We start from the raw sequence: 15,337 nt of genomic DNA on the forward strand, positions 1-15,337 counted from the left end.
TCAACAAAATACATAACTATTTAACTGAAATGTTGAATTTTCAAACAAGAGATTAATTTACCACCAGAAACGACGAATTTTTAACAAAAATATATACATTTGTAACCAAATAGTTGAATTTTCATCCAAGAAGATTAATTTTCTACCAAAAAAGTTGTATTTTCAATAAAATATATAACTTTTTAACCAAATAGTTGAATTTTCAACAAAATACCTACATATTTATCCAAATAGTTTAGGGATTGTCCATATATTACGTAAGACGTTTTTCTGTTGTTTGAATAAAGACGAAAATAATATTTTTATCAAGTTGAAAAGGACACAGCGATATAAACAAAAGAAAAATGTCTTATGTAATATATGGACGATCCCTTAATCTTTAACCAGGAACGTAATTTTCTACCATAAAAGGTGAATTTTTAATAAAATACATCAATTTTAACCAAATAGTTGAATTTTCAATCAAGAAATTTAATTTTGTACCAAAAAACGAATTTTCAACAATCTACATAAAGTGTTAACTAAATAGGTTGAACAATGGATGTGCCATTATATCCAAATTTTATTTGATTGATTTTTAGTTTATATTTTTTCGTTTTTAAAATTTTTTAACTGCACATTGGAATTTTTTAAATAAAAAATGTTGAACCTTAAATGGATTAGATACATTTTTATGAGAAAATTAATTTTTAACAAAAGAACCGAATTTTCGACAATGCAATTTGATTTATTACCAAATACTTTAATTTTGTACCAATTTGTTAAATTTTCAAACCAAAGAGACGAGTTTTCTACAAACAGTTGAATTTTCAACCAAAGTGTATGCATTTTTTTTAGCAAAATAGTTAATTTTTCAGTTAACAAAATCCGTTTTTAAGTAAAGAAACAATGAATTTTGAACTAGAATTATGAATCTTCAACCATAAAAATGAACTTTCAAGAAGTAGCTCAACTTTCAACTAAGGACTGCATTTTTCGTCAAAAAATATATCCGGTGATATTTCAAGAACAAAATATTTTAATTGAAAATAAAAAATATTTGGATTTAACCAAAAAATACGATTTTTTAAGAAAATTTTTGAATATTTAACCAAAACAAGTTAATTTTCAATTAAACAGTTGCATTTTTAACCAAAAAATGTATTTTCTTTAAAAAAAGACGAATTTTCATCAAATCACATTAATTTTATACGAAATAATTCAATTGCATTTTGAAACTAAAATGATGATTGTTCAACAAAATACTTAAATTCTCAACAAAGAAAATGCTAATCAAGAAAAAAAAATTTGCATTCAAATTGTTGAATTCTCGATCCAATATTTTTTTTTTAATTTATGAATTTTCAACAAAATAATTCTGTTTTGAAATAAATAATAATAAATTTAACCAAAAAAGTTGAATTCTTAACCAAATATTAAACAATATACTATTCAACCGAAAATAATAACTTTTAACCAAAAATAGTTAGATTTTTTTATTGTAAAAACAAATATTGAAGTTTTAGAACCAGATCAGCAATAAAAAGTAGATAACCAACATGTTTGTTCGAAAATGGTATTTTGAATAGAAAACTCTTCAAAAATCAAATACATATTGTGTTTAAAGGATGTTTTCAAAAGCTCATTTTTAATATAATAATGAAAAGAATGGTAATTCAAAAGCAGATAACTGATCTGTATATTTTCACACATTCTTGCGCAAACATTTTAAAATTAAGATGAAAAACATCCACCACTGTAATTTTGTAATTGTGAATTCTCTTTCGTTAAAAGAGAGTTTGAGCGCACTTATGGCACGCAACTGATGGCAATCGCACTCCGCACTTGGTCTTTGCATTTCTTCCGCATTCAGGCACAGACCTTTTAAAATAAAAGGTGAACGGACCGACAACTGTAATTTTGTGATTTTGAACTCTCTTTTGTTAAAGCTCTTTTGGCTTTAACGAACACATTTTTATCACGTATCTCGTGCTTTGCACTCGATTTTGTCCAACCTGTCAACTTTTCTACATTATACACAACACTTTTATATCAAATATAATACATTTTTATGTAACTTTGCCAGGGATTACTTATTAAAAAATTTCAAAATAAAAAGCAAATTGTATTTATCATGATTATTTTTGTATTTGTTTCTTATTTTGCTTTAAATTGTATTCTCAGCTGCTCTGAAACATGTACCATTTCAATAAATGTATATCATTACAATTCATAATATGCATAAAAATTGAATCATACTAATTCTTATTTCCTTGTTTTTATAATTTTTTATTTTTAATGTTGTTGTTCACGATAAAATAAAAACTACTGCGCATCTGCATAGGGTCTAATACGGGAACCTTTATAGGGTCCTATATAGGAGCCTATGTCCTCTTTCGTCTTTTCTGTGCTTTTTTCAAAAAGTTCATTTTTGCATTTTTTATCTGATGTTTTACGATTAAAAGAAGATCTCGTCGAATCGAAAAATAATTAATAATAAATTTATAGATCTTTTTAGGCGAATAACTTTTGTCTGGTAACTTAAGTTCATACCTTGTGTCGCTTTTTCAAACAAATTTAATATTTTTATTTTGAATTATATTTTTTACGACTAAAGCAAAAACTACGTGTCCTATCAAAAATTATAGCTCTTTTTTGGATAAACAATTTTTGTCTCATTTTTTTCGTAGCTTATATCGAAAAGTGATTAATTATAATTTGTTGTTCTTTCCAGGGCGCGCAATTTGAGCCTTTTCATTTTTTTTCGTATCTTGCATAGTTTGACCAAAAAATGGAATTTTTGAATTTTTCGTTATTTTTGGTACGATCAAATTTGGAATATTCAACTTTTCGACCAAATTAAAAAAGTTGTTATCATAGTCCTGTAGGGCTTTTAAAAAGCAAAGTTTTTCTTTTCTTGATTTTTTTCATATCATGCGTTCTTTGGCTTAAAATGTTCAGTTTAGTTTGTTTTTTTGGATTTTGAAAATGCTATAACTATAGTATTTTTTGATTTTTGGAAAAAATCATTAGCATAAATTGTTAAATTTTTTTGAATATTATGAATAACCATACAGAGAATTTTTGAGTTTTTAAAAAAGTGGTCTCAAAAATATTCAAAATGTGCCCACTTTTTGAATTTTCATCCAAAATGGCTGGCTAACGAACATGACCTTTAGTTTAGGACACTAAGTGAGTGTACCAAAGGGCAATCTAATATATTACTTTTTTCAAAAGTTATCGTGTTCACAGACAGACAGACATACAGACAGACATACAGACACATTAGTAAAAACCTGTTTTTCGGATTCAGGGGTTCTCAAAACGTGGACATTTGACAATAACTGGGGGGGGGGGGCAAATTTCACACAAATCGAATACCTTCTCTGATGAGAATATAAAAAGATGGATTCTCGCTATTTATTATTTTCAAATCGCCTTACAGGGTCCTAATTTCAGCTGTATTAGTAGCTGGCGAACGATATCGATCTAGAAATGTATATATGAGAATACTGAAATTCAAAAGTCAGTACTTCGTCAGAGTTGCCTGGAAGAAATTCTTCCTAAAATCCATGGTGTTAAAATTCAGTCAAATCTTAAAAATTTATATCAATTTAAAATTTTATTAAAAGCATTTTCCTTTTCATCTTCGTAGCTTAGGTGCAAGGATTGTTAAAAACCTCAGAATGCCTTAATAGACTCGTGAAATATATCAAAGAGGATACCAAAGTATTATCAATAAGTTAACGGCAAGTGTTCCTATTAAGTTTGTTAACTTCAAAAGGGTTACATCGGAAGGAATTCGAGATTTTGTGAATGCAGCAAACCTTAAACACCAATTGTTAGGAAGGAAGAGTCGACCGTAATGTCAATCTCCTCGAGGTAGTTGCAAAACAAGTCACCCAAAAGAATCTTCTGAATATTCATCATGGGCAAGCCACTAGAGTATATCAAGGTAATCCATTCACTAAAGTCCACTCTCAGAAGAAATTTTCAGAGAAAACTGTATGTTTTCTGTACAATTTAAATTATTTGAAGGGACTCGATTTGAAAGTAGGCTTGATAGATTTTTCTTTTGGAGTGCATCTAAGGAGGAACTCTTCGTGATACCCTATTGAAGTTACTGGAAGCCAATCTCATGTAGCGAAAACTATCGCAAAAGCAATAAACTTCAATATTGTGGAGGCTGAAGCCAAACTCGAAAACTGGGGTAATCGTAGGGATAACCGCAGCCTTTTATATGAACTCTTACACAGCAAAATTAAATTCTACAATAACTTTGGTGTGTACCTTCCATTAAAAGAAAACAACGTTGATTTTAGCAAAGTCACCTATGAATTTTGCTATCATCCTGTAGTTCCAATTTTAAAATTCAATCATTTATCCGTACACTACTCAAGAGAGTGCTTGCACATCGCAATCTTAATGTTCCTGCTTATGCTCAGGCCCATATTCTTAAATCCGATATCAATGTTTACTCTCCTCTGTATATATTTGAAGCTGCCCTTGGATTTTCGATTTCTCGAATGCCAACAAAATTGGCAGAGCAAATCACATTCATCTTTACCTCTTTGCTTTCTTTATATCCTCAACTGTAATCTACGTCGTTTTTACGGATCTCAAGTTAACGATGGAATCAGATATAGAATTTGCTACTTTAGAAGGGTTGAATAAATAATTCTGGTCCTCCAATCTTAAAGAATGAATTATCATCAATGATAATGGACCCAAGTGGGGAACCTTACATAACAGCTTCGTGATGTTCTTCGCTTGGGGTGATTGCTGTAGAGATTGATCAGCAACCTGGGTCGGAGCAGTGTTGCGGAACGAACGTGTTATTTACTTAAATAGCACGAGAATTCTAAATCAATCTGAAACATCTCTATCCCTTCCACACACTACTCCTTTCCCCTACCGAGTGAGTCACGCCTACACCGAAAGGGAAATGGCTTAATGGTGTAATAATAATAATGCGAACGGCATAATTATGATCAAATATTTGAGATCTTGATGAAAAGAAGTGTTATTATTGATTCCCCTAAAAAGTGCAAAGAAAGCGAAGCTCAATTCTAACTAGGGTTGCATGATCATGACAATCTTAATGCCGTCAAAATTATAAAACCATGTTTACCAATATCATGTTACCTGTTCTTTTTTTATTGCTGTAGGATTCCCGATGTCTTTTTTTTGCATTTATTAGTGAATTAATATTTCACTATGTATCCAGATATTTTTGAAGAGATGCATTTTTTAATTTGATTCTTTTCTTTGAATTACTGTATTTACACTTTATTTTCAATGGATATTAACACTAGAACACGGATCTAGGTCGGTATAAAAGTATATAAAGAAAGTAGCCTATGCTTTTTTTACGATGGGAAGAAATATTTTAACTTGCAGAATGAAGCGGTACTGCGAACGGGGGTAATTTCAGTTTTGTTTATTTGTTCTGGAATTTTTTATGTTTGAATATCATATAGTCATAAAGTATCTATGGATTAAAAAACATAAATTAAAAAAATGTGGTGAAAGATACATTTTTTGAAAAATGTACATTGCATTTTTTTTATTTAACTACTTGCACATTTATTTTAAAGTTGTGCATCTCGAGCATAAAATTTCTTCAGTTCTTTAAACGATTTTCTCGCTTCAAAGAAAGCTTAAAATATATTTTTTTAATAAAACAAAGTAATGAAATGCTTCTTCGATTCAAACGAAAAAAATTGCTAGTTCGAAATGTATAACTTTTTTATTGACAAATTTCAACTAACTGGATTAAAAAAAAAGCATTTCTTAACAAAATTCCCCATAAATGTTTTCCTTTTGTATTGAACCCGGAAACTGCCCCGAACAATGTAAAATATAAAATTCATGATAAAAACAGGACTCTTTGTAATGATCTCAACATGATTTTTTTATTATATAACTGAAAAGCTCGCAGTAAGTGAATTTTGAGAATATTTTTTGTTTAGGACATTATTAAATGCTTAAAAAAACAGATTTTTCAAACAAATAATTGTTGGAACATTTAAGGCGTAACTTATGAAAAAATAATATCTTAACAAGGATAGACGTAGTTTAAGAGAATTTAAAAAACTAGAACTTGCTCCACCTTTCCCATAAGAAGTCAGAAGTTAATGAATAAAAATGATTTAATAAATAATTTTATAATCTTTTAGAAAAAAAATATTATTCATTTACTGTGTAATTATATCCAGAAAATACGAACATTTAAATATTTGGGGGAAAGCAAATATAAATTGTTTAAACAATTGAAAAATAAGTTTAAACAAATTTTATACTCAATATTCACTTTCTGGGTAGTTATTTCCAAAAATACTTACTTTCTAGGATTTAAAGGAAAAATTAAATTTTCTTTACAAATAATAATTATATAAATAATTAGAAATTTGGTAAAAACTACTTGCAAACTTGACACTCATCAAATATAAAAAATGCAGGCTGAAAAATGTTAAAATGTCCGTTTCTAACATGAATTTTGAATAAAACTGCATAATACTGCAAATTTTCGATTTTCCGGGCATTTTTCGGTTACAATGCAAAGTGATTGGGGCAACAAATTTAAACTTTATGGGATGGAAACGATTGAGACTGAAATTCAATTTGCGCAATCAGATAACCATCAATCAGTGTAGATATCATTCCACAATCCGTGAAAATAGAAATTAACACTGCCAATCAAATTAACTCTTCAAAATAACAGAAAATACTTAACATCATTTCTGACTGGATAAAAAATAAGTTTTTTGAATTTTAAATTAAATTTCCTCTGAAAAAGATCTACTCTTCACTCCACTTCTTCCTAGTGGAGTGAAGAGAGTAGATTTTTTTTCAAGAAAATTTAATTTTAAAAGAAGTTTTTTTCCTGATTTTTCCGAAAACTATGATTTTCCCATTATTATTAACAAATTTGAAATAATCAATTTTTCCGGGAACCTCACAGAATAGGGGAGAGCCTTCCCTCTAATAAAACACAAGTTTTTTTTCGACTACACACAATGTTTGCACTTACAGAATTCGAAATTGTTTAATTTTAAACGACATTTAAGTTAAATTTGTATAAGCTATGAAGTTTCTTTCTCATACTTTGAAGCTGTTAACATCCTAATTACATCTTTTTAAATCGTTAACATGTTAGTTGTACACTTAGTATACTTTTAGTTTTTTGTCGCTGAAATTACGGTTTTTGTTCTACTGCTCTAAAGCAAAATAGGTATAGTTTTTAGTTGTGAAAAATCCCAGTGGCTCTAGAGAAGAATTTTTTTGACAGCTTAAAATTAACAATTTTGGCCTAGACTAGTATATCAAAAGGCTTAATTTCATCGAAAAAAAAACGATTTCACTACGCTAGTCGATAACATAAGATCAACACTCAATTAACACCATTTAATTTAACATTCTTGTACAATTTAAAATTTTGAAATAATGCCATTCTGAACACAGAAAGTTTAAATAAAAAATTGTTCAGTTCCATTGATTTTTAAGGTCTTGAATTTAAAATTATTCGTAGATAGAAGATAATGACATTGAGTGATATAAACATGAGGAAATTTAAAAAAATTTCAAAATCTCAATATGGCTTATGGATCCAAAAAGAATTTGTTTTAAAGGATTGGTGATGGGAATGGCAATGCACATGGAGAAACCGCAGAACCCTGGAGAATTTACATTTTAAAGGAATTGAAAAGTAGACTAAATGACATCGACTTTGATTCTGCTCAGTATGAAAAGGCCGTTGAAAAGTAAGATTATTTTCTAAAAGTTTTATTATCTCCATTTCTTAAATTTACAATTTTACATTATATAAACTTCGGGTTGAATGAAACTGGTTTAATTTGCAAAATTAATTTGAAAATTAAACTGTTTGCAGATCTTCCTGGGTCAAGAATGGAGAAGCAAAATGTAGATTAAAAAATGGAGCTTCCTACGATGATTGTGTGATTGAATTAGAATGGATTAGCAGTGATAGCGGATCTCTAGATTTCGGAACATTAACTGTTTTGAATCCAGACGGCGCAACAACAGTTGTAAGATATTAATTGATAAATATTAATTTTAAATTTGGTCTTCTAACTGTTCTTAACAGGAAACCCGGGAAATCCCGGAATTCGTCTGGAATTTTGTGGTCCTTGAAAAATACGATTTTCCCTGAAAACCTTGAAATACCTGGGAATGACCTGAAATATTTTAAATCGCTAAAAAGACCTTGAAACCCGTTGGAAATGACCTGAAATTTCATTTCCAGGCCTTTTTTTAGTATCGACTTTTTAAAAAGAAATTAGTTTTAAATTGTATAAATTTAGCAAAAATTCAGAAAGTTATTTCTTCCTTTTATTTAATGAATTTAGAAAGTGGTTTTATAACAGTAAGATAAATATTGTGATCTAAGTCAAAGTAATATAATTACTGGGTGGCCGCTGGACCTGGAAACAACCCGGAATTTACAAATTTTTCGAAGAAAAATCTATCCAGTTGCTTGAAATATGACATTATATAATGCAAATCAAAATAAGTTTGATTACAACTTTTTTTAAATGCTAAGTTCAATTCATAACTTTCATTCTTCATTTTTAAAGGTACACTTTCAATTTAAAAATAAAGTTTTATAGACATAAAAAATTAGAAATTAATAGCAGTCAAATTAGATTTTTTTTGACAAAAAAGCTTTTATTTTGATTAACTGTAAATATAAATTATTTAATGATTTTTAAAAAAGAACCTCAAATTCGAATATAAAATATTCCACTATATTTAATTTTACAGGACGATTCTGAATTAGTTCAAAATTAAACAATGTACAGATTTCAACGTTCAAAATTTCACTATTTGATTTCGAAAGTCTTGATAGTTAAATAAATTTAAACTTTCGATTAAAACTTTATAAACTATTTTCAATTTTTAAATAATTTAAAATTAATAGATTCATAATTAAACTCCTCTATTCAATTTCACATAATATTCAAATATGGTTTCAGTTTAAAATATTCATTAAAATATGCAAAACTAAATAATTTGAAAGTGAATTGTTTGAAACCGAAATCCTTGAATCATTAGAGTTCGAGAGAGCTAAATTTAAACTTTGAACGTCACAAATTTAAATATTCTGTTTAAAAAATTTTGTATTTGCAAGTTAATCTATTGAATTTCCATGTATAAATAACAGTTGAAAAATGATTTATTTGGTGAAAATTCGAGTAAGATTAAGAGGAATTTTAAAGTTTTTAGATTATTCTAATTTAATCTAAAACTTGAAAATATTTCAGCCAATTTAGAATAAAATATAGATGTTTGAAGATCTCGAACAAAAAATTCAGTAGCTTTTCAATTATTTTGAAATGTTTTTAAAGAATAAAAATTTGTCGTAAGATTTCCGGAAAAATAGAAAACGATTTTTTTAAATTAATTATATGAGAATATTTAAAAAGATATTAAAAGATCTAAAAAAAATGTAATAAAATAATATGAAATGTTCTAATGCAATTTATTTTTTATTTTTGCAGGATTACACATTGTAAACTGAATGTTTTCATAATTGAAAAATTTAACAATTATTAAACTTAACATTTAAAAAATAAGTTAAGATCCAACTAATTTAAAATTGCGTTTATATTGTGTGATATGAAATTTATGATATTTCAAATGATTGAATAGACTTTTCTTCTAAAAATTTGTCAAATTCTTGGTCAAAAAATAAATTCACTACCATTAACCGAGTTTTTTTTGGGTAAGTTATTAGTTCTAGGGTAAAAGATTCAAAATTCCAAAAGTTTGCAAAAATTCGGAATTTTAAATTTTCTTGGACCTTTGCATTTTATACATGCTAGTACTAACTTTGGTAATTTTGATACAACTTTTAATCAACGATTGTAAGGTGGACGTTTTTTCATATAACTTTTTCAAATTTTAATATACGTTTTTTATGTTTCGTTTTGAGTGATCATTAATTTAAAGGGCGAATATTTTACACTGAACATTTTATTCGTTTAAAAACAATAACAAAATTAAACAGATATTAAATAAAATAGCAATAATAATTTATTAGTACAATAAACTTTTTTAATACCATTTTTTCAATATAAAATCAAAGAAATATATAACATTTCTATGTCCATTGGCACTAGGTTGAAGTATTTTTGACTATTCTGAGGCCTATTTTAAAGGTAAATTTTCTTAGAGCTTAATCGACGTTTTGACAAAACTGTGCTGATTTTTCCTTGAATTCTATCAAAAAATATTTTAACTCAGAACATATAAGTTGTAATAATTTTAAATTGCAAAGTCGCTTATGAATCCATTGTTCAAGTATAAGAAGTGTTTGCATTTTAAAAACTTAAATTGATTTAGAAGTAATAAGTGTCTCATTTTTCTCATACACATGATGTTTTGACTTTTAATTTCAAGGTATTTTTTCAAAATCATCCTAAACCGGCCTTCTTGTCAAAATTATACCGATCCTCATTAAAAATATTAACCCTCAAAGTGTATACATGGTAAAAATCACGGTAAAGTGCATCGTGGGTGTTCAACACCCTAGCGTATTTAATCATGTATTGTTTAACCTCTATTGAATATTTTGTCACAACAACATTATCCGATATATTTTAAGGTATCTTTTATAAGGTAGAGTTGATTTTATAGCTATTTATTTATTTCAAGTTTATTAAAAAAATTATTGAACAAAAAAAATTGAAAAAATGGGGGTTTTTACTTAAAAATCCATAACTCACGCAACTTTAATTATTTTAATCTTAAAATGTATGACTATACTCTTGAAACAGTGTACTTTCATTAAAAAAATAATGCAACATAGGTGCTTTCGAAAAAGATATTTATTTGCACAGTTGAAAACTCAATTTTATTATAAATCGATGAATCAGATTTTGTGCTTTTAAATCGATTTGTTATTATAAAATTTGAGGAACTTTGACATGTCATTTTATAAAAATACAATAAATTGAAAAAAGAAACATCTATAGCTGTATATTAACAACTATATTTTACTCAATACATCCACAGTCTTCTCTCGCATGACGCGCTGCCGTAAGTTATAAGCCATCTACAAAGAAAAAGAGTATGCAACAGTCGAAAAAATTATTTCACTGCATATGATATACTTACGTTAGAAAGTAAACAAAAATCAATAAAATTTAAAAAAAGATTTGCTCGAAAATTACTTTTTCACTCACATAGTGCACACGGGGTGTTTGGTACCCCACGATTTTTTTACCTCTACTTACAGCAGCTGCTGATACTGGACCGACGCTTGACGCAGTATGCTAAACGACATTACTTACAGTTAGTGTCTCCAGCTAAAGCTATATGACGACACTTACTCCATTTTTTCGAATTAAGTATGATTTATAAGAGTTTGAAAATTGATTGGGGTCTCCAGCACCCACAATGCACTTTACGGGTTAATTTTATTCAATTTTCTAGTATCTTTTAGTATTTTTTAAACGAGTAATGTCGTGCGAAATTGAGACACAAAATTCTGATCCGGGAAATCGGGAAATTTGAAAACAATTTTAAAATAAAAAAATTAAATTTATATTATAGGTTCAGTTTTCCATGTCTGAAATCGTTTGTGTAACCTGCTGTAGTGAACCCGGATGTCCTCGAATTGCCATTCACACTCCTCGTTTGAATTCCTCAAAGGTTCTTAGATTACAGTTCGCTAGTGATACCGAAATGGAAGATTGGATGGCGCACCTTACTTCAGGTAAGATAAAAACATCTTTCGTTTTTAAATCCACAAAATATTATTAATATTGAGAAAGCTATTTGAATCTTTTTTTAACGATTATACTATTTTGCTACTGTTTCGAAAAAATTACACTAAATATACTGTTTTCTCACTATTTTCTGCTAATGCCAATATTTATTTGCTCTTCCTTTAAAATGGTTTTAAACTTATTTGCTAATTGGCTTCAGATTGCCTCAATGGCTGATTAGGAGCCGTCCCACATGTTGAATTTTCAACCAAATAGTTAAATTTAAAAAAATTTTATTAACAAATTACATAAATTGTCCAGAAAACAGTTGAATTTTCTTCCAAATTCTTGAACTTTCAAGCGCGAACAATCGAATTTTTAACTTGAAAATATTAATTTTCATCGAAAAATGTATTATTGGATAATTAAACCAAAAAGATGTTAATTTTTAATTTAAAAAAACAGTTGAATATTACTAAAAACACGAATTTTCAACCAAATACTTGAATTTTGAACCAAAAAATATTAATTAAAAAAATCGAATAATTAAATTTTCACTTTAAAAAGTTCATTTTCAATCAAAAGAAATGAATTTTTTACAAGACTGTTCAATATTCAAGCCAAAAGGACGAACTTTCATTTTCAAACGGGAAATACTAATTTTCAACAAAATTTTTTATCTCAATAGAAAAACTCGAATACAACCAAAAAAGATGAATTTTCTACAGAATATATGAATCCTTAACTAACATAGCTTAATTTTCAACCATACAATTGCATTTTTGACAAAAAAATATTTTTTCTCCTCAAATATATGAATTGCAAATCAAATATTAATTATTAATTTACACATTTTCTAACAAATATTTGAATTTTCAACAAAAGACACACATTTTTAACAAAGTAGTTAAATTTTCTACAAAAAAGGCTAATTTGAAAAAAATTGCATAATTTTCCAACTAAATATTTTGAACAATGGATGTAATGTTAGCCCAAATTTTATTTGATTAATTTTTAGTTTATATTTTTTTCGTTTCTAAACATTTAAAAATAAATAGTTGAATTTTTGAGTTAAGGAATATCAGTTTTTTACCAAAAATAGTGTAGTGAAATTCTTGTTAAAGAAAATTAATTTTTAATAAAAAATGGTATACAACACAGTTTAATTCTGTACCAGATAGTTGAATTTATACCAAATTACGGATTTTTTAAGCCAAAAAGTCAAACTTTCTACCAAAAATTTGAATCTTCAACGCGAGAATATGAATTTTCACCAAAAAATTGAATTTACAACGAATTAATTGTATTTTACACAAAATCGTTACATTTTCAGTTAAAACAAAATTTCTAAAAAAAAAAAAATAAATAAATAAACTAATTTTTCACTGAAATTATGAATCTTCAACCAAAAAAATGAACTTTTAAGATATTAGTTCAAATGCTAACCACGCAGTTGATTTTTCATCTTAAAAGATTAATTAAAAAAATGACATACATACTTTATATTTCAACAAAAAAGGTTTTAATTTAAAATAAAAGACAATTGGATTTAACCAGTAAAGGCTATTTTTTAAGAAAAAACATTAATCCTCAACTAAAACAGATTAATTTTCTAGAAAATAGTCGCTTTTTTAACAAACAAAATTAATATTATACCAAAAAAGACGAATTTTTTAACAAAGTAGATAAATTTTTAACCAACAAATATTAATTTTTAAGCAGACAGTTGCATTTTTCACAAAAAAAAGATGATATTTCTCGAGGAAGAAATAAATTTTAAAATGAAGAAGAAGAATATTCAAGTAAATAGTTGATTTAAAATAAAAATTAGTCAAGGAAGAAATAATATTTCAATAAAATTGATGAATTATCAGGTCAACAAGATGAAATTTTAATCAAACATTTTAGTTTTCAATCAAGAAAGTTGACTTCTTAACCAAATTTTCGATTTTCACCACAATAATTTAACTTTGAACCATATAATAAAATGTTTAATTAAAAAAGATAAATTATTAATAAAAAATATAATAGAAGACTTGAGCCGAGAAGAATAAACTTTTAACCAAAAATAGTTGGATAATTTAAAGATTAAAACTACAACATTTGAAAAAAACATTGAGGTTCGTTTTTAATACTTGAAACGTTTTGTGACACTATTTTTACACTATTTTGTCAAATTTTGTAACATCATTTAAACTTTTTTGATCCCTAAAGTGAGTCCGAGGTCTGATTGTGTCTAAACTTATTTTATTTGCAGTCTCTTGTCAGATGAATAACGTATACGGAAGCCCTGGCCCTAATTCGATATGGACAACAACTGCTTTAGGCGACGTATTCGTTTACGATCCTGCTATCGCTGAGGTAACGATTTCATGATACAATCTCATCAAAGTTAATTTTTTATTATTATTTATCATTTTTAATCTGGATTATCCCAAGACCAAATAATGTGTTAACTTTAAAGGCAAATCAACTCGAGGAAGGATTATTCGTACAAGAATTAGATGCAACCGGGAAGAATCTTCCATATGAAAGTATTCTTCAGAATGGCTTTGGACCTGGAAGTACTTTAGAAATATCCGTTTGCGTTCACGACGATGCCGATCGGTAATATTACAATATTTTGGACAACAAATTAATTTAGAAAAAGGGAAAGTATGTGTTTCTAATTTTCACGGAATTTTTTTTTAGATTGACGTTTAATCTCGTTTGCTATTCGTCGATAAATTCCAAACACAAGCATTCAACAGAGACGAATGATTTGGCATTTCATTTCAATCCACGGCTCAGGGAAAATGTTGTCGTGAGAAATACGTATCAGAATGGCCAATGGGGTGACGAGGAAAGAGGAGGCGGAAGTCCTTTAAGATCAGGCTCTGATTTTACTTTAAAAATAATTTGCGAACAGCGTGGTTACCGAGTTGTGATCAACGATAATCCATTCACTTTTTTTAGCCACAGAGTAACTCCTCAGAATATTACGCATTTGCGATTAAAGGGGCAAATGACTTTGTACAGTGTCTTGTATAAATCTACGGCGGTGAGATTTATTCTAAATTTGGTAATACAGTCAGGGCGTCTACCCTACCTGGAAAACCTGGAATTGTCAGGGAATTTTTGTATGCCTGGAAAAACCTGGAAATATCAGGGATTTTTTTTAGTCAGGGACTTTTCTTGAAAGTGTGCTTAATTTTTTTTTATTTCAATCTAAATTTGAAATTACTGCATTTAACCATTTTCTTGAAAATTATTTTTGGTTTTTTTTTTAAATTAATTATTTTTTTAACTCAAAATTTAACCATTCTATTTTCTCTTGTAAATTGATCATTTTTAGTTGAAAATTTAAGTTTATGGTTCAAAATGCATGTATTTTGTTGAAAACTCGTTCTTTTTGGAATAAAATTAATATTCTTATTTGTGCAATCATCTTTTTGCTTGAAAATTCAACACTTTTTTAAAAATGTTTTCTCTCTCTTTACTGGAAAAATCTTTGTTGATTGAGAATTCAACTCGTGATAAAAAGCCGTATTTTGTTGTTGAATTTAACTGTTTTCGATTAAAAGTTAAAATCTTTTTTGGTTGTAATATTAACTACTACATTTTTCATTGAGAATTGATCGTTTTTG

At 27.6% G+C, this 15,337-nt stretch overlaps 1 protein-coding gene across 1 annotated transcript in view; it reads left to right on the top strand.

Moving 5' to 3' along the window:
- LOC117178458 (tectonin beta-propeller repeat-containing protein) overlaps positions 1 to 15,337 on the top strand; it is a 54,370-nt gene that overhangs the window by 23,321 nt on the left and 15,712 nt on the right. The window contains exons 12-17 of the mRNA XM_033369885.1: positions 7,611 to 7,742; positions 7,871 to 8,027; positions 11,557 to 11,719; positions 13,969 to 14,072; positions 14,176 to 14,318; positions 14,403 to 14,772. Coding sequence (XP_033225776.1) covers positions 7,611 to 7,742; positions 7,871 to 8,027; positions 11,557 to 11,719; positions 13,969 to 14,072; positions 14,176 to 14,318; positions 14,403 to 14,772 — 1,069 coding nt within the window. The remainder of the gene's footprint in view (positions 1 to 7,610; positions 7,743 to 7,870; positions 8,028 to 11,556; positions 11,720 to 13,968; positions 14,073 to 14,175; positions 14,319 to 14,402; positions 14,773 to 15,337) is intronic.

Source organism: Belonocnema kinseyi, chromosome 8, assembly GCF_010883055.1.
Source record: "Belonocnema kinseyi isolate 2016_QV_RU_SX_M_011 chromosome 8, B_treatae_v1, whole genome shotgun sequence".
Classification (NCBI taxonomy): domain Eukaryota; kingdom Metazoa; phylum Arthropoda; class Insecta; order Hymenoptera; family Cynipidae; genus Belonocnema; species Belonocnema kinseyi.